Source organism: Salvelinus namaycush, chromosome 32 (genome assembly GCF_016432855.1).
Source record: "Salvelinus namaycush isolate Seneca chromosome 32, SaNama_1.0, whole genome shotgun sequence".
Classification (NCBI taxonomy): Eukaryota; Metazoa; Chordata; class Actinopteri; order Salmoniformes; family Salmonidae; genus Salvelinus; species Salvelinus namaycush.
Window position 1 is genome coordinate 27231383 of NC_052338.1, and position 22797 is coordinate 27254179.

General features: G+C 45.9%; 1 protein-coding gene and 1 pseudogene across 1 annotated transcript; one reads left to right on the top strand and one right to left on the bottom strand.

Annotated features, from left to right (window-relative positions):
• Positions 1-1334: 1334 nt before the first annotated feature.
• On the bottom strand, positions 1335-15253 carry LOC120027175 (annotated as a pseudogene).
• Positions 15254-15337: 84 nt separating this feature from the next.
• Positions 15338-22532, top strand: LOC120027221 (gastrula zinc finger protein XlCGF57.1-like). Its single transcript, XM_038972115.1, has 3 exons — positions 15338-15821; positions 17767-17854; positions 20887-22532. Exons 1-3 carry the CDS (start codon positions 15561-15563, stop codon positions 22314-22316), a joined length of 1779 nt encoding a protein of 592 aa, XP_038828043.1. The 5' UTR covers positions 15338-15560; the 3' UTR covers positions 22317-22532.
• Positions 22533-22797: the final 265 nt, after the last annotated feature.

Genomic DNA, 22797 nt, shown 5'->3' on the forward strand with positions numbered 1-22797 from the left:
AGCCAATCAGGAGAGAATACATACAGGTCAACGGTGCCAATTGAAAGTCAAGGGGTGTGTCTGTGCCTTTTGGATGACTCTCTCTTTACAGAAAACCCCTGTGGTTCAAGTCTGCTTTGCGCATGTCTGAAAGTGACAGAGCCAGCAGCCAAGAGTTTTTCACAGGATGTCATAAAAAACTATTACACTTATGAATGTATGTAAAATGCTAATATGTATTAGATCCAGTACAATGGAATAACTAAGACCTGAATTTGAATGCAGCGTGTTCCGATTCCTCCTTCTCTTTCTGTCCAGCAGGGTCAACCAAAAACACTTGGCCTGATGGTTCATGCAGATACTGGGGAAGCAATATAGAAATGTATTGATCCCTTAAATGATTTTACTATTAAATTACCCATATCACAACCCTCATACCTCTTCACAAAAATGTACCTAAGTCAATTTTGGAAAAAGGATTTTACTCACAAAAGACGTAGGAATTTATTTTCCCAGTTAGAAATAGTAGACCATGCATCAAATAACTATTTGCATCAGAAAAACTAACCCTCAGATGCAATATTGCATTTTGTAAGTCAAGTCATCATCAGGTTATATCAAGTTATGTAAACTGCGTTCTAATACTCAACGTAGAAGGATTTGTCTTAATGTACAGTATATGAAAGTGATGCTATGAAAAGGATTCCTTCACGTTATCAAGCTCACTGTGACTTACAAATCACTGCCTATTACTGTGATTAAACAGAGCATATGAAACGTTGTTTTTCATGAGGCCTACCTGTGCGCCTTCCTTTAAGCACCTCTGTTTGAACACCTCTCCTGTCCTTCATCCATTCCACATACAGCCATTTGCGGATCTTTTCAGTGTCCATGTGAAAGATAGTTATTGCGAGGATGGAACATTTGTTGACTTAAAAACAACAAAATGTAGCACCCATGTAAAATGAAGGCCTGCAAAGCTTACAGATTTAAGTCTAATAGCATGAGATGAAAGTAGACAAACATCAGTGTCCAATATGAAGGTATAGTCAGTGGACATTCTGAACCTTGTTTGAAGTCACCAGGTCACATGACCAAGGAGCTATTGAAATTCTAAATTTTGAAAAATTCATGTAAAACCATGTGAGATGAAAATGGACAAACTAAAGGGTGTGCAATGTGTGTCTATGCCATCGGGATAGTTACAACCAGTTTTGAAAGTGTTAGGAGTAATGGTTAAAGAGCTATTGAAATTTGATTTGTCACTACGTTGACGGTCCCTAACTGATGTTGGTGGACGTAAGGAAAACTACATGCGAATATCCAACCTGAAACTGTCTTTACCTCGGTGCGAATTGGTTAGGTTACTAATGTTTGCTCATCTGATGTTGTAATGTTAGCTAGCTAACGTTAGCTGTCTGACATTATTAGCAAAGCTAATTTTCACACCATAAACTAATTTATTTGACCAGATAAATTGGCTAATGTTGCTCAACATTTCTCTGGCTAGCTAACGTCCACCACAATTTCTCCCTCACCTCAAACTTTCCAAATGCCAGTAGTTTTCGGTTACAGCTCATGAAGTACGCTTCGTCACCTTCTCACCCCGGTCAGGCTTATCACCTAACGTTACCGTTCAGGGGGCGCGCTGCTGTAACTGACTAGCTGCCTTTCCAGTGCGCGCGCTGATTCTGTAACTAGTGAATTGGCTGTCTCTTCTTTCTTCCATTCTGTTGTTATGTAAACGATTGGCGGAGCCTTGGATACAGTCAGTATTGCTCCAAACGCGGATCACTCGTTCACTTACAGACAGACAGCTGTGATCCAACCCCCCCCCCCCAAACTTTTTTCATCGGATCTACAAGAATCACGTAGGTCAGGCTATTTTAGATTCAAAACGGCGAATTACGCCAAAAGGTGACTAGTTTGCATCCCTGCAGGATTCAGTTTATTAGTCACTGAGTTGAGGACTGTTTGAGTGTGTTTCTCCATCCTTGTAGTGGATCATCAGGAAAGCTATATATACACACATTATACTGCACTTCACACAGGTCAGAGGTCACCATCAGCCAGGCTCAGATCAATGGCCCTATACACACTCGGGTTGTACAACTGATGTTCATTGCATTTGGTGAACACCCGAGTCAGGTGATAGTTGAGTTGAATATTCCGGTAAAGAGAGATTAGTTCAGTTGTGCATTAATTTGTTCAAATTGTAGCCGAGTCAAGCCAGTTGTACAAGTTGGTACCTGGTAGAAATACACATTTAGGTGAGGTAAAATAAATCAAATGATGCGGCCAGGTCACACCTGCGGAAAAATATGGTCCAAAGGCCCCAAAAATGTTGCCATGGTAACATGGGCAGGTGCGTGGTCTGGGTGGTGTGTGCTGGGTTGGTCTTAGAATTCATAGGGACTGGGGGAGAGAGCAGGGTGGGTCCTCCCACCATTGATATACAATATCCAGTGACGCAGCAGTGGATAGTTGATGAAGATTTCTGTCTTCAGTACGCACTACCACCACTTCTCAAACAGTATCCTGTCCTGGGATAGGCCTAAACAGAGCAGGGTCTGGACCCCGCTCTCTATCATGGGTGGAGGGCCACACAGGTAACACAGCGTAGTGTTAGGGTCGACGTGGCGACGCAACTCCCCCTCTGATAGCCTCCCACCTGTGGAAGATCAAATCAACATTTATTTAAAAAAATTAAAAGACATGGAAAATGTACTTTCATGTAGTGCTGTCATTTTATGGATCCATTTAAATGAATTGGGAATGTATTTTTTAGCAGCCAACGGAAACATATCCAGTTAAACTATAGATCATTTCCAACCCATTGCAGATTGTCTCAGTAAACATTTGTGGTTGTGTTAAGGTCATTCTGTAGTACTTACGGTTTATGGACGGTTGGAGTTCCTGGTCGATGTCTGCCGTCTGTGCAGTGATGTGGAAGTCACAGGAGAATTTCTCTGGGAATTCTTTACACACATCTATGATGGTTTTCTGAGAGCAGAGAAGAAGAACAGGGACAAGGAGGAACAATTATTGGTCTCATTCCCACACACACACCCTGATATATTACAATTAGATATATACAAACGCTGAACAAAAATATAAAACGCAACATGTAAAGTGTTGGTCCCTTGAGCTGAAATAAAAGATCCCAGAAATGTTCCATACGCACAAAAAAAGCTTATTTCTCTCAAATGTTGTGAACAAATTTGTCAGTGAGCATTTCTGCTTTGCCAAGATAATCCATCCACCTGACAGGTGTGGCATATCAAGAAGCTGATTAAACAGAATGATCATTACACAGGTTCACCTTGTGCTGGGGACAATAAAAGGCCCCTCTAAAATGTGCAGTTTTGTCACAATGCTACTGATGTCTCAAGTTGAGGGAGCGTGCAATTTGCATGCTGACTGCAGAAATGTTCACCACAGCTGTTTCCAGGAGATTTTATTTAAATGCATCTACCATAAGCTGCCTCCAAAGTCATTTTAGAGAATTAGGCAGTACATCCAACCGGTCTCACAACCACGTGTAACCATGCCAACCCAGCACCGCCACATCCAGCTTCTTCACCTGCTGGATTATCTGAGACCAGCCACCCAGACAGCTGATGAAACTGTGGGTTTGCACAACCAAAGAATTTCTGCACAAACTGTCAGAAACCATCTCAGAGAAGCTCATCTGCGCGCTCAACGTCCTCACCAGGGTCTTGACCTGACTGCAGTTCGGTGTCGTAAACAACTTCAGTGGACAAATGCTCACCTTAAATGGCCACTGGCACGCTGGAGAAGTGTGCTCTTCAATAATGAATCCACGTTTCAACTGTACCGTGGTGGCGGTGGGGTTGTGGTATGGGCAGGCATAAGCTACGGATAACGAACACAATTTAATTTTATTGATGGCAATTTGAATGCACAGAGATACCGTGACGAGATCATGAGGCCCATTGTTGTGCCATTCAACCGCCGCCATCACCTCATGTTTCAGCATGACAATGCACGGCCCCATGTCACAAGGATCTGTACACAATTCCTGGAAGCTGAAAATGTCCCAGTTTTCTATGGCCTACATATTCACCTGATGTCACCCATTGAGCAAATTTTGGACTTGCAACTACGCACAGCCATTGAAGAGGAGTGGGACAACATTCCACAGGTCACAATCAACAGCCTGATCAACTCTATGCGAAGGAGATGTGTCGCGCTGCATGAGGCAAATGGTGGTCACACCAGATACTGACTAGTTTTCTGATCCACGCCCCTACTTTTTTTGTTTATTTTTTTGTTTAAGGTATCTGTGACAAACGGATGCTTATCTGTATTCCCAGTCATGTGAAATCCATAGATTAGGGCCTAATGAATTCATTTCAATTGACTGATTTCCTTATATGAACTGTAGCTCAGTAACACTAACACACACACTAGTGATGCGTGGGTCAGCTGTTTTTTCACCCGCCCACAATTGCTAATAACCCATCCGCAACCACCCAGCTATATGTGAGAAAGTGAAAATCTGAGGCCCGCACCCAACACTAACCCGCTAACATAGAAAATGCACAGTTGTCTACAGTCAGACAGCGGAATGTTTTTTTGAGGCTGTTTGTTAGTCAACTTGTCTATAATTAGATACATGCAGCTTCTCTTCTGTCATTACTTGTTGCCCCAGGAGACTAAATACAGTTGTTTAAGTCAGAAGTTTACATACACTTAGGTTGGAGTCATTAAAACTTGTTTTTCAACCACTCCACAAATTTCTTGTTAACAAACTATAGTTTTGGCAAGTCGGTTAGGACATCTACTTTCTACTTTGTGATTATTTCACTTATAATTCCCTGGATCACAATTCCAGTGGGTCAGAAGTTTGCATACACTAAGTTGACTGTGCCTTTAAACAGCATGGAAAATTCCAGAAAATTATGTCTTGGCTTTAGAAGCTTCTGATAGGCTAATTGACATAATTTAAGTCAATTGGAGGTGTACCTGTGGATGTATTTTAAGGCTACCTTCAAACTCAGTGCCTCTTTGCTTGACATCATGGGAAAATCAAAAGAAATCAGCCAAGACCTCAGAAAAATAATTGTAGACCTCCACAAGTCTGGTTCATCCTTGGGAGCAATTTCCAAATGCCTGAAGGTACCACGTTCATCTGTACAAACAATAGTACGCAAGTATAAACACCATGGGACCACACAGCCATCATACCGCTCAGGAAGGAGATGCGTTCTGTCTCCTAGAGATGAGCGTACTTTGGTGCAAAAAGTGCAAATCAATCCCAGAACAGAAAAGGACCCTGTGAAGGCATTGGAGGAAACAGGTACAAAAGTATCTATATTCACAGTAAAACGAGTCCTATATCGACATAACCTGAAAAGGCCACTTAGCAAGGAAGAAGCCACTGCTCCAAAACCGCCATAAAAAAAACAGACTACGGTTTGCAACTGCACATCGGGACAAAGATTGTACTTTTTGGAGAAATGTCCTCTGGTCTGATGAAACAAAAATAGAACTGTTTGGCCATAATGACCATTGTTATGTTTGGAGAAAAAAGGGGGATGTGTGCAAGCCGAAGAACACCATCCCAACCGTGAAGCACGGAGGTGGCAGTATCATGTTGTGGGGGTGCTTTGCTGCAGGAGGGACTGATGCACTTCACAAAATAGATGGCTTCATGAGGCAGGAAAACGATGTGCATATATTGAAACAACATCTCAAGACATCAGTCAGGAAGTTAAAGCTTGGTCACAAATGGGTCTTCCAAATGGCAATGACCCCAAGCATGTTTCCAAAGTTGTGGCAAAATGGCTTAAGGACAACAAAGTCAAGGTATTGGAGTGGCTATCAAAGCCCTGACCTCAAGCCTAAAGAAAATTAGTGGGCAGAACTGAAAAAGCATCTGTGAGCAAGGAGGCCTACAAACCTGACTCAGTTACACCAGCTCTGTCAGGAGGAATGGGCCAAAATTCACCAAACTTATTGTGGGAAGCTTGTGGAAGGCTACCTGAAACGTTTGACCAAAGTTAAACAATTTAAAGGCAACGCTACCAAATACTAATTGAGTGTATGTAAACTTCTGACCCACTAGAAATGTGATGAAAGAAATAAAAGCTGAAATAAATCACTCTACTATTATTGACATTTCACACTTAAAATAAAGTGGTGATCCTAACTGACCTAAGAAAGGGACTTTTTACTAGGATTAAATGTCAGGAATTGTGAAAAACTGAGTTTAAATATATTTGGCTACGTTGTATATAAACTTCCGACTTCAACTATAAACCCTTGCTCACCAGAATGTCATAAATCGATAGAATGAATGCATCAAGGGTGGTCATATTGATTATTGTCCAGTCATATGGTCAAGTGCTGCAAAGATGGACCTAGTTAAGCTGCAGCTAACCCAGAACAGAGCGGGACATTTTACTCTTCATTGTAATCAGTGGGGTGATTTCAATACTATACATGGCAGACTCTCTTGGCTAAGAGTTGAGGTAAGACTGACTGCATCACTTCAAGTTATAAGAAATTCCAAATTGTTTGCACAGTCAACTTACATACAGCACTGAGAAACACACACTTTCCCCCACCAGACATGCCACCAGAGGTATTTTCACAGTCCTCAAGTTCAGAACAAATTCAAGGAAACGTACAGTATTATACAGAGCTGTGACTGCATGGAACTCCCTTCCATAGCGCAAGTGAAGAGCAAACCTGGTTTCACAAAACTAATAAAGCAACACCTCACGGCACAACGCCTCTCCCCCATGTTCCCTACTTGTTGTGTGTATGTCCTGACATGTATGTGTAACTGATAGATACACACACACACACACTACATGTTCATGTTTTTGAATGCATGTAAATTGTAATGTCTTGTCTGTAGTCTTTTGTGTTACGTGTCAGACACCAGTAAGACCAGATGTCACCATTGGCGTCAGCTAATGGGGATCCTAATAAAATCTAATCAAAATTCTCTGCTTCTCTCACACAGCAAAGATGTTTAGGGACTGGGGAGAAAATGCAATAATGCAAAGAAAGCAACATTTTCAAACTGACATCAGTTTGACTGGTTTTAAGGAAATTAAAAGCTTAGATGCATATTTTATGTGGTTGAATTACTAAAATCAGCTTTTACGATGCTTATAAAGATAGGGACCGTCTGTAAATGTGGCAGTGCTAACCGTGTATTCATTCTCTATGCGGAAATAAATAACTCATTTCTCCCCTCCACTCCTGTTCCCGAGTCAAAATTTACATTTGGTGTGTAATTTTACTGCAAGAAATGCTTCATTCTGCAGGAGTTAATGTTATATTAGGCAATGTGAGAGGTTATAGACCTACCGTTCAGATTTCAGTTAGGTTACTATTCCATTTAACCCATATGAACAGTAGTTCCCTTGACGTACCATTTTGACAGATACTACTACACTGTTGGACCTAGGAACACAAGCATTTCACTACACCCGCAATAACATCTGCTAAATATGTGTATGTGACCAATAAAAATAGATTTGAAGTCCCTTAGGCTACGCACTAACAGCAGATAATAAATAATAAAAGAAAGACCTCAATGTAGCCTATAGATATGAATTATATGTACAGTATGGGCTACATTGATTTTATTTTTTATCCACACAATATTTCATGACCCGAAACCCACCCACCCCGCAGATATAACCACAGGGACTGCGCGGGTTATGAGTCAACCCACGTACCCCCCCCTAAACCCACCTGCCCCGCAGATATAACCACAGGGACTGCGCGGGTTATGAGTCAACCCACGTACCCCCCCCTAAACCCACCCGCCCTGCGGATATAACCACAGGGACTGCGGGTTATGAGTCAACCCACGTACCCCCCCCTAAACCCACCCGCCCCGCGGATATAACCACAGGGACTGCGGGTTATGAGTCAACCCACGTACCCCCCCCTAAACCCACCCGCCCCGCGGATATAACCACAGGGACTGCGGGTTATGAGTCAACCCACGTACCCCCCCCTAAACCCACCCGCCCCGCGGATATAACCACAGGGACTGCGGGTTATGAGTCAACCCACGTACCCCCCCCTAAACCCACCCGCCCTGCGGATATAACCACAGGAGCTGCGGGTTATGAGTCAACCTACGTACCCCCCCCTAAACCCACCTGCCCCGCAGATATAACCACAGGGACTGCGCGGGTTATGAGTCAACCCACGTACCCCCCCCTAAACCCACCCGCCCTGCGGATATAACCACAGGGACTGCGGGTTATGAGTCAACCCACGTACCCCCCCCTAAACCCACCCGCCCCGCGGATATAACCACAGGGACTGCGGGTTATGAGTCAACCCACGTACCCCCCCCTAAACCCACCCGCCCCGCGGATATAACCACAGGGACTGCGGGTTATGAGTCAACCCACGTACCCCCCCCTAAACCCACCCGCCCCGCGGATATAACCACAGGGACTGCGGGTTATGAGTCAACCCACGTACCCCCCCCTAAACCCACCCGCCCCGCGGATATAACCACAGGGACTGCGGGTTATGAGTCAACCCACGTACCCCCCCCTAAACCCACCCGCCCTGCGGATATAACCACAGGAGCTGCGGGTTATGAGTCAACCCACGTACCCCCCCCCTAAACCCACCTGCCCTGCAGATATAACCACAGGGACTGCGGGTTATGAGTCAACCCACGTACCCCCCCCTAAACCCACCCGCCCTGCGGATATAACCACAGGAGCTGCGGGTTATGAGTCAACCCACGTACCCCCCCCTAAACCCACCTGCCCTGCGGATATAACCACAGGGGCTGCGGGTTATGAGTCAACCCACGTACCCCCCCCTAAACCCACCTGCCCTGCAGATATAACCACAGGGACTGCGGGTTATGAGTCAACCCACGTACCCCCCCCTAAACCCACCTGCCCTGCGGATATAACCACAGGGACTGCGCGGGTTATGAGTCAACCCACGTACCCCCCCCTAAACCCACCTGCCCTGCGGATATAACCACAGGAGCTGCGGGTTATGAGTCAACCCACGTACCCCCCCCTAAACCCACCCGCCCTGCGGATATAACCACAGGGACTGCGCGGGTTATGAGTCAACCCACGTACCCCCCCCCTAAACCCACCCGCCCTGCGGATATAACAACAGGGACTGCGCGGGTTATGAGTCAACCCACGTACCCCCCCCTAAACCCACCTGCCCTGCGGATATAACCACAGGGACTGCGCGGGTTATGAGTCAACCCACGTACCCCCCCCTAAACCCACCCGCCCCGCGGATATAACCACAGGGACTGCGGGTTATGAGTCAACCCACGTACCCCCCCCTAAACCCACCCGCCCCGCGGATATAACCACAGGGACTGCGGGTTATGAGTCAACCCACGTACCCCCCCCTAAACCCACCCGCCCCGCGGATATAACCACAGGGACTGCGGGTTATGAGTCAACCCACGTACCCCCCCCTAAACCCACCCGCCCTGCGGATATAACCACAGGAGCTGCGGGTTATGAGTCAACCTACGTACCCCCCCCTAAACCCACCCGCCCCGCAGATATAACCACAGGGACTGCGCGGGTTATGAGTCAACCCACGTACCCCCCCCTAAACCCACCCGCCCTGCGGATATAACCACAGGGACTGCGGGTTATGAGTCAACCCACGTACCCCCCCCTAAACCCACCCGCCCCGCGGATATAACCACAGGGACTGCGGGTTATGAGTCAACCCACGTACCCCCCCCTAAACCCACCCGCCCCGCGGATATAACCACAGGGACTGCGGGTTATGAGTCAACCCACGTACCCCCCCCTAAACCCACCCGCCCCGCGGATATAACCACAGGGACTGCGGGTTATGAGTCAACCCACGTACCCCCCCCTAAACCCACCCGCCCCGCGGATATAACCACAGGGACTGCGGGTTATGAGTCAACCCACGTACCCCCCCCTAAACCCACCCGCCCTGCGGATATAACCACAGGAGCTGCGGGTTATGAGTCAACCCACGTACCCCCCCCCTAAACCCACCTGCCCTGCAGATATAACCACAGGGACTGCGGGTTATGAGTCAACCCACGTACCCCCCCCTAAACCCACCCGCCCCGCGGATATAACCACAGGAGCTGCGGGTTATGAGTCAACCCACGTACCCCCCCCTAAACCCACCTGCCCTGCGGATATAACCACAGGGGCTGCGGGTTATGAGTCAACCCACGTACCCCCCCCTAAACCCACCTGCCCTGCAGATATAACCACAGGGACTGCGGGTTATGAGTCAACCCACGTACCCCCCCCTAAACCCACCTGCCCTGCGGATATAACCACAGGGACTGCGCGGGTTATGAGTCAACCCACGTACCCCCCCCTAAACCCACCTGCCCTGCGGATATAACCACAGGAGCTGCGGGTTATGAGTCAACCCACGTACCCCCCCCTAAACCCACCCGCCCTGCGGATATAACCACAGGGACTGCGCGGGTTATGAGTCAACCCACGTACCCCCCCCCTAAACCCACCCGCCCTGCGGATATAACAACAGGGACTGCGCGGGTTATGAGTCAACCCACGTACCCCCCCCTAAACCCACCTGCCCTGCGGATATAACCACAGGGACTGCGCGGGTTATGAGTCAACCCACGTACCCCCCCCTAAACCCACCCGCCCTGCGGATATAACCACAGGGACTGCGCGGGTTATGAGTCAACCCACGTACCCCCCCCTAAACCCACCCGCCCTGCGGATATAACCACAGGGACTGCGCGGGTTATGAGTCAACCCACGTACCCCCCCCTAAACCCACCCGCCCTGCGGATATAACCACAGGGACTGCGGGTTATGAGTCAACCCACGTACCCCCCCCTAAACCCACCCGCCCTGCGGATATAACCACAGGGACTGCGCGGGTTATGAGTCAACCCACGTACCCCCCCTAAACCCACCCACCCTGCGGATATAACCACAGGGACTGCGGGTTATGAGTCAACCCACGTACCCCCCCCTAAACCCACCCGCCCTGCGGATATAACCACAGGGGCTGCGGGTTATGAGTCAACCCACGTACCCCCCCTCACTTTGAAGAGCAGCTCTTGTGCGTTCTTGGCGCTGTAGCAGAGGTGGGTGGAGCCTATGTTGTAGCCCCTCCCTACGTTAGCGGGGTTCTGTCGTAGCAGGTCAGCGGCGTGAAGCAGGATGGAATATAAAGGGTTAATGCCCACGCCCCCAACAACAGGTCAACACAGGGGTCAGAGGGCAGGGGGTCAAAGAAGAAGTTACCACCCACACGCATTGCTACATGGGAGTCCATGGTGCACTGAGGAGAGAGAGAGAGAAAGAATAAAAAATAGTGTTTATTTTGTAATGATAAATAACTCAGGTATGAGACGTGTCCACATTTTAGAAGTCTGCTTTCTGTTCCCTATTGTGGAGAAAGTCTGTTTTAGAGATATAAAAAAACGACTCCCATGCAGCATCGGTTTAGCTACTTCTGACAGGAGTCTCAGGAGACACAGACGCTGTTACACACACACACACACACACACACACACACGATGGGAGAGAGAGACCTTATAGCTGGTAGGGGGGGTATTTTGAAGACAACAGCAGCAAATTCCCTCTCCTTTTCCCTTTCTCTTTATACACACACACACACACACACACACACACACACATGTATACACACACTCCTCTGCTTTATCTGTTGTCACAGTCCCCACACTCTAACCCAGTACAGACGGAAGAGGTAACAACAGGCTCATCAAACAATCCCAGGGCTGAGTACAGTCTCCAACCACTTTACTGTGGAATATCAGACAGCTTTATGTGGCGACAACCACAGTCACACAGCTTACTGCTCAGAGAAGACACAGCTACTGGATGAGATCAGACTTACAATACAACCTATAAACACACACACACCAGATGGAGAGACAGGCAGAAAGACTGACAGACACTGACAATGCTATTGATTTTGAGGCAGAAACTAAAACTACATGTGAAAATGTTCATTTCAATGTAGACACACACACACACTCACTCACCTTGGTGTGTATCCAATGTGCGGGGGGATGTTGTGTGTATTTGACAGCCAGCTCGATAACACCCTCTCTCTGCAGCAGACCTGGACTGGAACACACAGAGAATCCTCCTACCTTCTCCATACCAGGGATAAAGAAGTCCACCCTGGACACACAGAGAGACAGACAGACAAACCGAGAGAGACAAAAAGAGAATCCTTATTGTTAAGTAATGCAAAACATGTCCAACTGAGAACGTAATCTAACGGATTCAAACGCAACCTCAAAATGTACAGAATGTGTCCATGTCTCTCACATAACATACCACAGGAAGTGGTAACTTTCCACAAGTTCCAGAAAAAAGAAAAAAAAAGTACACAGCCCTCCAAGGCAATAACAACTAGCAAGCATCTCTCCCTCTCTGACACCTAAACAGAGACACACACATATGTTTCTCCCACTCCTCCTACCCACCTGTCATATGGACTGGAGGAGGTGTAACCAAAGTATTTACATTTACATTTAAGTCATTTAGCAGACGCTCTTATCCAGAGCGACTTACAAATTGGAAAGTTCATACATATTCATCCTGGTCCCCCCGTGGGGAATGAACCCACAACCCTGGCGTTGCAAGCGCCATGCTCTACCAACTGAGCCACACGGGACATCTGTTTTACATCCATCCAACCCCTTCTGTTTATACACAACACAAACCGCCCACCAACAGTATGAACCACAGAGTTGAAGGGGATATTTATCAACTGAATGTACTTTTACATCACATAAATTAAACATGTTTATGGATGTGTGCTTTGCTTTTAGCTACAATACTAATGCCGTTTTCCTTTGTAGCTCAGTGGGTAGAGCATGCCACGTGTAACGCCAGGGTAGTGAGTTCGATTCCCGGGACCACCCATTGGTAATGAATGCAGCACGCATGACTAAGTCGCTTTGGAAAAACAGAGTGCTAAATGTTATGTTATTAATGTTATGAAGCCTGTTATTGGGTCTGAAACAATCTTGCAAGTTGGAAATCCCCCCCAACTGCTTCCTGCTGTCATCATATGCATTTGTTTATCAACTTATTTATTTACCTGTATTTTAACCAGGTGGGTTGATTGAGAACATTGTCTTTTAACACAATGACCTGTGTGTCTCTGTTTAGGTGTCAGAGAGGGAGAGATGCTTGCTAGTTGTTATTGCCTTGGAGGGCTGTGTACTTTTTTTTCTGGAACTTGTGGAAAGTTACCACTTCCTGTGCTATGTTATGTGAGAGACATGGACACATTCTGTACATTTTGAGGTTGCGTTTGAATGGTCCCGTGTGGCTCAGTTGGTAGAGCATGGCGCTTGCAACGCCAGGGTTGTGGGTTCAATTCCCACGGGGGGACCAGGATGAATATGTATGAACTTTCCAATTTGTAAGTCGCTCTGGATAAGAGCGTCTGCTAAATGACTTAAATGTAATGTAAAATGGAACAGTGGCAGGGGAGAGCAACACTGTAAATAGCATTACACACATTCAATACAACACTTCCCTCTAGTGCCTGGTAAAGGTATTACAGCCATTATAAACAGAGGATTGCTCAAGACCTTGATGGATTGCAGGAGGTAATCTCTCTCACTGTGCGTGATGATTGACAGCAGCCTGTGCCAGATAATGAATTTCATAACCTCTATACAGCTGTGTGGACCTTTTGTCCAACAAACTGTTGATGTGATATACTGGTTAATTGTGACAACACACTGCCTCTCCCCCTATACCGTAGCTACCCATACCTATAGCCTACGCACTTGTGCAGATCTGAAAGGATTGGATAGGTGTAAACATCCTCTCCCCAAAGCCATTGGTGTAAATGCTGTATTCAGTCTCCTTTCAACGAGCTATGAATGTAGCCAAACAAATGACAGTACTGTACTACTCACCACTGTCCAGCTCTGAAAGTAAAGTCTGGATGGACAGTTAGCCGGAGGCGTTTCACTGTCTCAGACTCGTCCATGATGCCACATACCCGCGCCGGATATACACGCTGGACACACACACCAACACACAATTTACAAATGAAATAACCTGTCAATCAATCATAAAGATGAACACAATTAAACTGTGGTAATAGTTGAGAATCTGTACATTAGAAACCTTTAGCCGAGACATACACAGATTAACAAAATGTCTTCGATATTGTCAGTCTCATCATAACACAGATCGTTAAACTGTTTTCAGCTTTGGATTGCATAAGCCACAGGTTTGTTGCTACAGTACAAACACAGCTGGATGGTCACTCACATCTTGTCTGTAGTTGCTGGCTGTCCTCTCTAGATGGTCCATTTGTCTTCTGGATGACATTTTCCTGAAAAGACAACAGAAGTGCCTACTTTATTTAAACATGTCTATCAGAAAAGAATGTAGCCAAGCTAATCAGCACAAAGGTCAGTTACGTGTATAACCTCAATGGCCCCTAGAAAGACACTGCAGTCTCACCTGTGTGCGGATATCATAACAAACAATAAATAGACTTGTACCTATTGTCAGATGGGTCCAGCGAACTTTAAGTAAATCATGATCTAAAAACAGGCGAGTAGTTCCGGGTGTATGGCAGCTTTGGTGTTGTTAAAGACGTGACAAAAGTGTAGTAGCCGCACAATCAGCCCCAAGCCCGCTCCTAACCCCCCAACAGTGACAGAGGGGTGACGGGCCACCTGACAGCAACAATACTCGACATATTATATATGAAACCCAACTCACCTTGTGATCGAACACAATACACGCGACCGTATCAGACCGCCGGACGCCCCCGACAATGTGAAGCTTCGAGCAGCCATGAAAAGTTTACAGAGGACGCTCATTGCGCAATATAATGTCACTTTACCTTTTCTTTAGAGAGGCAACCTATTGAGGGAGGGTGTTAGTGGCTAGCTAGCTGACGCTATAGTGATCTAAACCAGATTTAACAGATCACAACAAGCAGGTGAGTAATTTTGTCGATACGTTTGGTGTAGCTAGCATGCTAACCAACTGTGCAACCACCGTTTTTAAAACAGAGAAATCCATAGCATGCTAGCTCAGCCAGCCCAGTCACACAACAAGCCTATACTCTCTCACTTAACATTTACAGCTATCGTAGCATTGACTGCATTCCCTACGGAATATAGCTAGTCTATCTGAAAAGCAAGTCTTGCCAATGTATGACAATATGTTTGATATGATATTCTTGCAGGTTAGATAACCTTCCTGAAATGTGTGGAAGATTTGTTGACTCCGGAAGTGATTGACGGCATGCTCTTTCGTGTGTTCATATTTGCGCAGATACTGCGCATGCCACATGGATGTTCTATCAATAATCAGTTAGGGTTCAGCATTTGTGTCATGCAGATGTATGGTTTCTTCATTATTCTGCGGATTTAATTTTTGGATAGTGCAGCCTAATGTTAACTTTTTTGTGTGTTGGATAGGATATCATTGTGATGAGCTGGTCTTGAGTTCAATCTAACGTTACCTAGCTAGTCTTTCTCGCAGAATTCAAAGGAAGGGAAAAGTGTCGACGGAGGCACTCAAGTCCACACGATGAATAACAAACCTGGGAAAAAGAAAAGCAACACAACCAATAGGACTAAACAGTCCAACACTAATGGGGTTACTTTCAACTCCATCCGAATAAAAAAAGAACCAGGAGACTTTGAACGGAAGGAAATTGGTGACCATTCCAAACGTCCTTTGCTGGAGAAGCAAAAGCACGTCAAGCAACATCAAACTACGTCCAACCAAGCGACCCGGTATAGCAAGATATCGAGGAGCCCTGTGGTGATACTAACAAAATTGTCAAACGTAAGATGAGTTAGTAGTCTTTCCCCAACATGTGACTTTTAGGGATGGATCGAAATTTACAGAATGGTTACCTGGAGGAAAATCTAGTCCAGGGGAAGGTCATGTAATTTATGACATTTCTATTTTTCTCAGTGTTTTAGAATTAGTTGCTTATAAGGCTATATATCGACGTGCTTGATGCTGCCCCTCATCTCTGATTCTCAGCTGGGCACTCAATATCAAGTGAGCATATTGGCTATTTAGTGGGATGCACAGAGAAAAGTAATATTTCTAAGATAGCTGCTGGGATGGTGTAAATACAACTAGGCTGCATTATACACTGCAATGAATATTCCAACCCCGAGCCCTGGCCTGCTCTGCTCTTGCTGATCTGCCTAACCAATGGCTGTGCTGTTTAGGCCTACGGTGGCAGTTCAGCAAGAGAGTCAAAGGCTTTTTCCACAAATACTTTTTGATTAGGCTTAGTCCAAAAGATGAACTATCTTGCTCGCGGACTAGCTCGCGGACTAGTGTATATCCTGTGTCCTGTTCAGTTTGAGAAGGAGAGTGCGAAGATGAGGACCAGAGGTCAACTTTGATAGCTTGCGACTACTATATTGTTTTTAATTAAATGAATGATGTTTCTTGCCCATGGTGTATTTATCAGAGTTATTGACCTCACAATAAACCAGATTTGAGTAACTTCCATTGTGCTGAAACTAAAGCTGCAGCCGCAGCACAATCAATCACAAATGGACAGCTCATAAACAAATGATGTAAAGTGTTGGTCCCATGTTTCATGAGCTGAAATAAAAGATCCCAGAAATGGTCCATATGCATAAAAAGCTTATTGTGCACACATTTGTTTACATCCCTGTTAGTGAGCATTTCTCCTTTGCCAAGATAATCCATCCACCTGACTGGTGTGGCATATCAAGAAGCTGATTAAACAGAATGATCATTATGCTGAGGACAATAAAAGGCCACTCTAAAATGTGCACTTTTTGTCACACAATACAATGTCACAATTGGCTTGCTGACTACAGGACTGTCCACCAGAGCTGTTGCCAGAGAATTTAATGTTAATTTCTCTACCATAAGCTGCCTCCAATGTCGTTTTAGAGAATTTGGCACGTGGTAACCACACCAACCCAGGACCTACACATCCGGGTTCTTCACCTGTGGGATCGTCTGAGACCAGCCACCTTGACAGCTGATGAAACTGTGTGTTTGCACAACCAAAGAATTTCTGCACAAACTGTCAGAAACCGTCTCGGAGAAGCACATCTGCGTGCTCGTTGTCCTCACCAGGGTCTTGAACTGACTGCAGTTTGGCGTCATAACCGACTTCAGTGGGCAAATGCTAACCTTTAATGGCCACTGGCACACTGAATAAGTGCTCTTCGCGGATGATTCCCGGTTTCAACTGTACTAAGCAGCTAGCTAGCCACCAACACCAACTTTCTCCTTCAATAGGTATGGCGTCATGTGGGCGAGTGGTTTGCTGATGTCAACGTTGTGAACAGGGTGCCCAGTGGTGGTGGGGTTATGGTATGGGCAGGCATAAGCTACGGACAAGAAACACAATTGCATTTTATTGATGGTCATTTAAATACACAGAGATAATGTGACGAGATCCTGAGGCCCATTGTCATGCCATGCATACTCACCAGACATGTCACCCGTTGAGCAAGTTTGGGATGCTCTGGATCAACGTGTATGACAGCATGTTCCAGTTCCCACCAATATCCATCAACTTCGCATAGCCATTGAAGACGAGTGGGACAACATTACACAGGCCAAATCCAAAGATCAGGGCCTAATTTATTTTAATAGACCGATTTCCTTCTATGAACTGTAACTCAGTAAAATCTTTGAAGTTGTTGCATGTTGCGTTTATATTTTTGTTCGGTGAAGGTTGTTGGTTTATGCTTACTGTGGTTTCTTCATCTTTCTAATCGATAAGGTGGTGCTTAAGACTCTTCTGAGAGAAACTAAAGTGCGTTTGGTGAAGGAGGAGACAGGAGCCAGGAGGGATGAAGACAACGATGAAGGTAGGACATGTACATACTCCAGTCTACACCCAATACTGCAGTGAAAATGGGTGATAAATTACTGAAGATTTTAATTTGATGTCAGCAGGGATTATTTCTTTATTCTTGAATTAGGAAAATGACATTTCTCTTTTTTATTTGTTCCCTCTCGCACCCCATAGGGAGTGAACATTATTCACAATAAGGGTTAGATGAAGAAAATCAGACCTCTAATGAAAATGGATGGCCTTCCTTCAGCAAAATATATTTAACCTAAACCCTCCCTGAAAACTGTAAAAAAAACAAGTGACCCTCCCTTATACCCAAAATAAGAATGAAAACACAAAGCGGGTAGCAGAAAACATGCCTAGCATTTACCCTCACTTCTTGGACAGACTAGAGCCTTACATATGTAGTTTTATAAACTGTTATTCGTCCTGTGTGCATTAGATGGCAATGCAGGAATTTTTATAGCACACAGGGCTGAGGGTCCGAAGGTTGTGCGTTCGCCGTGGACAAGAGTTGGGGTGGAAAGATCTCCTTTATTGTAAAATCATTGCATGAATCTGTCACTGTGTTTTCAGGTCAGAGAAAAAATTGCCTTTTTATAAACATTTCATGCAATTGTACATATTAGCAGAATATTTTTTAATACCACACAAATTACAGGCTAATAAGAATGTACAGAGAGATAGGCCTATGTGTTAATCTTATCATATTTCTCTAATGCCAAATCAGTGTGTCTTGTTTGCAATGAAACTGTCCCTGTTTGCAAATAATTAAATCTGAGACATCATTAGGAATCTGAGCATGGTACTTTAAAAAATTAGGCCTACCTTTCCACCCCAGACAGAGTAGTACTACCTTTCCACCCCAGACAGTAAGCCTACCTTTCCAACCCAGACAGAGTAGTACTACCTTTCCAACCCAGACAGTAAGCCTACCTTTCCAACCCAGACAGTAAGCCTACCTTTCCAACCCAGACAGAGTAGTACTACCTTTCCAACCCAGACAGAGTAGTACTACCTTTCAAACCCAGACAGAGTAGTACTACCTTTCCAACCCAGACAGAGTAGTACTACCTTTCCAACCCAGACAGAGTAGTACTACCTTTCCACACCAGACAGAGTAGGCCTACCTTTCCAACCCAGACAGAGTAGGACTACCTTTCCAACCCAGACAGAGTAGGACTACCTTTCCAACCCAGACAGAGTAGGACTACCTTTCCAACCCAGACAGAGTAAGCCTACCTTTCCAACCCAGACAGACTAGGTCTACCTTTCCACCCCAGACAGTAAGTCTACCTTTCCACCCCAGACAACAAGCCTACCTTTCCACCCCAGACAGATTAGGACTACCTTTCCAACCCAGACAGAGTAGAACTACCTTTCCACCCCAGACAGAGTAGACCTACCTTTCCAACCCAGACAGAGTAGACCTACCTTTCCAACCCAGACAGAGTAGACCTACCTTTCCACCCCAGACAGAGTAGACCTACCTTTCCACCCCAGACAGATTAGGACTACCTTTCCAACCCAGACAGAGTAGAACTACCTTTCCACCCCAGACAGAGTAGACCTACCTTTCCAACCCAGACAGAGTAGACCTACCTTTCCAACCCAGACAGAGTAGACCTACCTTTCCACCCCAGACAGAGTAGACCTACCTTTCAACCCCATACAGAGTAGACCTACCTTTCCACCCCAGACAGAGTAGACCTACCGTTCCACCCCAGACAGAGTAGACCTACCTTTCCACCCCAGACAGAGTAGGCCTACCTTTCCAACCCAGACAGAGTAGGCCTACCTTTCCAACCCAGACAGAGTAGGCCTACCTTTCCAACCCAGACAGAGTAGGCCTACCTTTCCAACCCAGACAGAGTAGGCCTACCTTTCCACCCCAGACAGAGTAGGCCTACCTTTCCAACCCAGACAGAGTAGACCTACCTTTCCAACCCAGACAGAGTAGGCCTACCTTTCCACCCCAGACAGAGTAGGCCTACCTTTCCAACCCAGACAGAGTAGACCTACCTTTCCAACCCAGACAGAGTAGACCTACCTTTCCAACCCAGACAGAGTAGGCCTACCTTTCCAACCCAGACAGAGTAGGCCTACCTTTCCACCCCAGACAGAGTAGGCCTACCTCTCCACCCCAGGCAGAGTAGACCTACCTTTCAACCCCATACAGAGTAGCCCTACCGATGCAGAAACATTTAAGCTTTAACTGCTGGCTACTCTTCTTCTGTGGTTTAACCCAATGAGAGAAGGTAACAAGTGTTTCCCCAAAAGCTGTCTGGGTTTAAATATCTTCTATTGTAGAGAAGGGGAATAGCTTTATCATTTGATAGTGACAGAATTAGATTACTTTACAGCTTGTTTCTAGCATAAAGCATCTCGGACCAAAGCACTGTTATACATCACTTTATTTAATCAGATCTGTTTTACTTTCTTAAATCTTAAGCTAACAACGGTAGGCCTGTGTGTTTTGCCATTTTCTTTCATACCCTCTCAATTTGAGTCTTGGTTCTAAATTAACAGCCCTTCACTGACACAGAGGTATGCTATTTAAAGAGGGGATATTGGGTGGAGGAATTGACCAATAAAATCTATGGATATAGCAGCCTATATAGCCTAATTTAGTCTGTCAACAGGTAGGCCTACCTCGTTTCTTAAATGGGAAGAAATAGGCTCCAACACAAAGCCCGATTGTTGTTAGTAAAGTCTAATTAAAATGAAGACTTTGAAATTATGCCTACTCAAAAGTTCCTACTTTCTGCACCATGAGCCATTTTCGATTGTGCTGCGGCTGCTTCTTCAAGTTTCAGCACCACAATGTAAGTTACTCGAATATGGCTTATTGTGAGGTCAATAACTCTGATAAATACATAACGGGCAAGAAACGTATTGTTTTTAATAAAAATATATTATAGTAGTAGCAAGCTATCAAAGTGTATCTCCGGTCCTCCTCATCTTCACGCTCTCCTTCTCAAGCTGAACAGAACATAGGCTATTCTGAGTTCAAGGCCTAATCACCTCTTTATCCCTCTCCCTCAGTCTCTTCTCCGCAGTTCTTTCCTTGTCCACACTGCACCATCTCCTTCACTGACTGTTACTTCCTGGAGAACCACATCAAGACCAAACACCAGAAGCAGTACCTGGCCATGTTGAAAAGCCACGTCTCAAAGAGTAAAACCGTGTACGCCCCCACACACAGCTGTCCCCAGTGCAGCTGCATGTTCCATACCCCACGACAGCTACACATCCACACCCGCCAGGCCCACCCCTCCGCCCTTCCCCAGAAACCTGCCCGTCCCCCCAGGGTTCCGGGGAAACTCCACCCCTGCCCGCAGTGTGCCCGTAGATTCCCGTACCTGGGCACCCTGCTGAAGCACTGCAAGAATTTGCACAAAATGGCTGTTTTTCGCACCGATGGTCACATCAGTTGTGCTGACTGTGGGAAGAGCTTTGAGAATTGCTGGGGACTAGGGCCACACCGGTGTCAAGAACCAGAGGGCACTAAACCTAAGGACACTAAGACTGTGGTCTGTCTGGAAGTCGGCTTCCATTGCTCAGAGTGTGGTAAGATCCTCAGTACTCCTACGAGCCTGGACACTCACATGCGCATCCACACTGGAGAGAAGCCGTACGAATGTAAGGAGTGCGGCAAGCGCTTCTCAGAGAACAGCGGTTACCGTTATCACTCGTTAATACACTCGGGGCTCAAGCCGTTCAAATGCCAGGACTGCGGGAAGACTTTCAAACGGAAGTCGCTCCTCTGGACTCACCTGTCGGTTCACACTGGTGAGCGGAAGTTCTCCTGCACCCAATGCGATAAGCGGTATGCAAGCAGGGCCCATCTGAAGCTTCACCTGCGAACACACTCGGGGGAGAGACCTTTCAAATGCACCGTTTGTGGTAAAGACTTTGCTGACAAAGCTTATCTGAAAACACACCTGAAGATCCACAGCAACGAGAAGAACTACCACTGTGGGGTTTGTGGGCGGGCGTTCCTGAGGCTGGGGTTGTTGAAGTTACACATGCGCTCACATACCGGGGAGAGGCCCTACCACTGCACAGTGTGCGACAAGAAGTTTTTTCGACTCTCACACCTGAAGAACCATCATCTGACTCACACGGGTGAGAAACCATACACCTGTACCGAGTGCAGTAAAAGCTTCACTCAGTCTGGGGATCTGTCCAAGCACAAGCTCCTACACACTGGGGAGAAGCCATTTGAATGCCCTGAATGCCCCAGCCGGTTTAACCGTTCTGGTTCTCTGACCAGTCACATGAGGACCCACACTCACCGTGATATAAAGCCATACTCCTGCCAAGAATGTGGGAAGAGCTTTTATGAACAGAGTCACGTCAAAGTCCACATGAAGACCCACACAGGGGAGAGACCGTATCCCTGCCCCCACTGCCTTTTCAGCTTCACTCGGAAAGCACATCTCTCCAAACACCTGCCTAGATGTCGTAAATGATCATGGTTGGCATTTTTTATGACACCTTTTTATTACGAAATTCATTGTATTCATAGGAATCACTTTTAGATGAATCCACCACAGTGAAACAATAACGTTATATAGTCATGGAATACATTGATACATTATTATACTGAGCAAAAATATAAACGCAACATGTACAGTGTTGGTCCCATGTTTCATGGGCTGAAATATAAGATCCCAGACAATTTCCATACGCACAAAAAGCTTATTACTCACAAATGTTGTGCCAAATTTGTTTACATCCCTGTTAGTGAGCATTTTTCCTTTGCCAGGATAATCCATCCACCTGACAGGTGTGGCATATCAAAAAGCTAATTAAACAGCTTGACCATTACACAGGTGCACCTTGTGCTGGGGACAAAAGGCCCTCAATGTGCAGTTTTGTCATGAAACACAATGCTAGAGATGTTTCTAGTTTTAAGGTGTGTGCAATTGACTTGCTGACTGCAGGAATGTC

Coding starts and splice junctions, on each gene's coding strand:
- LOC120027221 (XM_038972115.1), top strand. CDS start 15,561: ATGAATAACAAACCTGGGAAAAAGAAAAGCAACACAACCAATAGGACT. Junction 15,822..17,766: donor TACTAACAAAATTGTCAAAC/GTAAGATGAGTT, acceptor CTAATCGATAAG/GTGGTGCTTAAGACTCTTCT. Junction 17,855..20,886: donor GGATGAAGACAACGATGAAG/GTAGGACATGTA, acceptor CCTCTCCCTCAG/TCTCTTCTCCGCAGTTCTTT.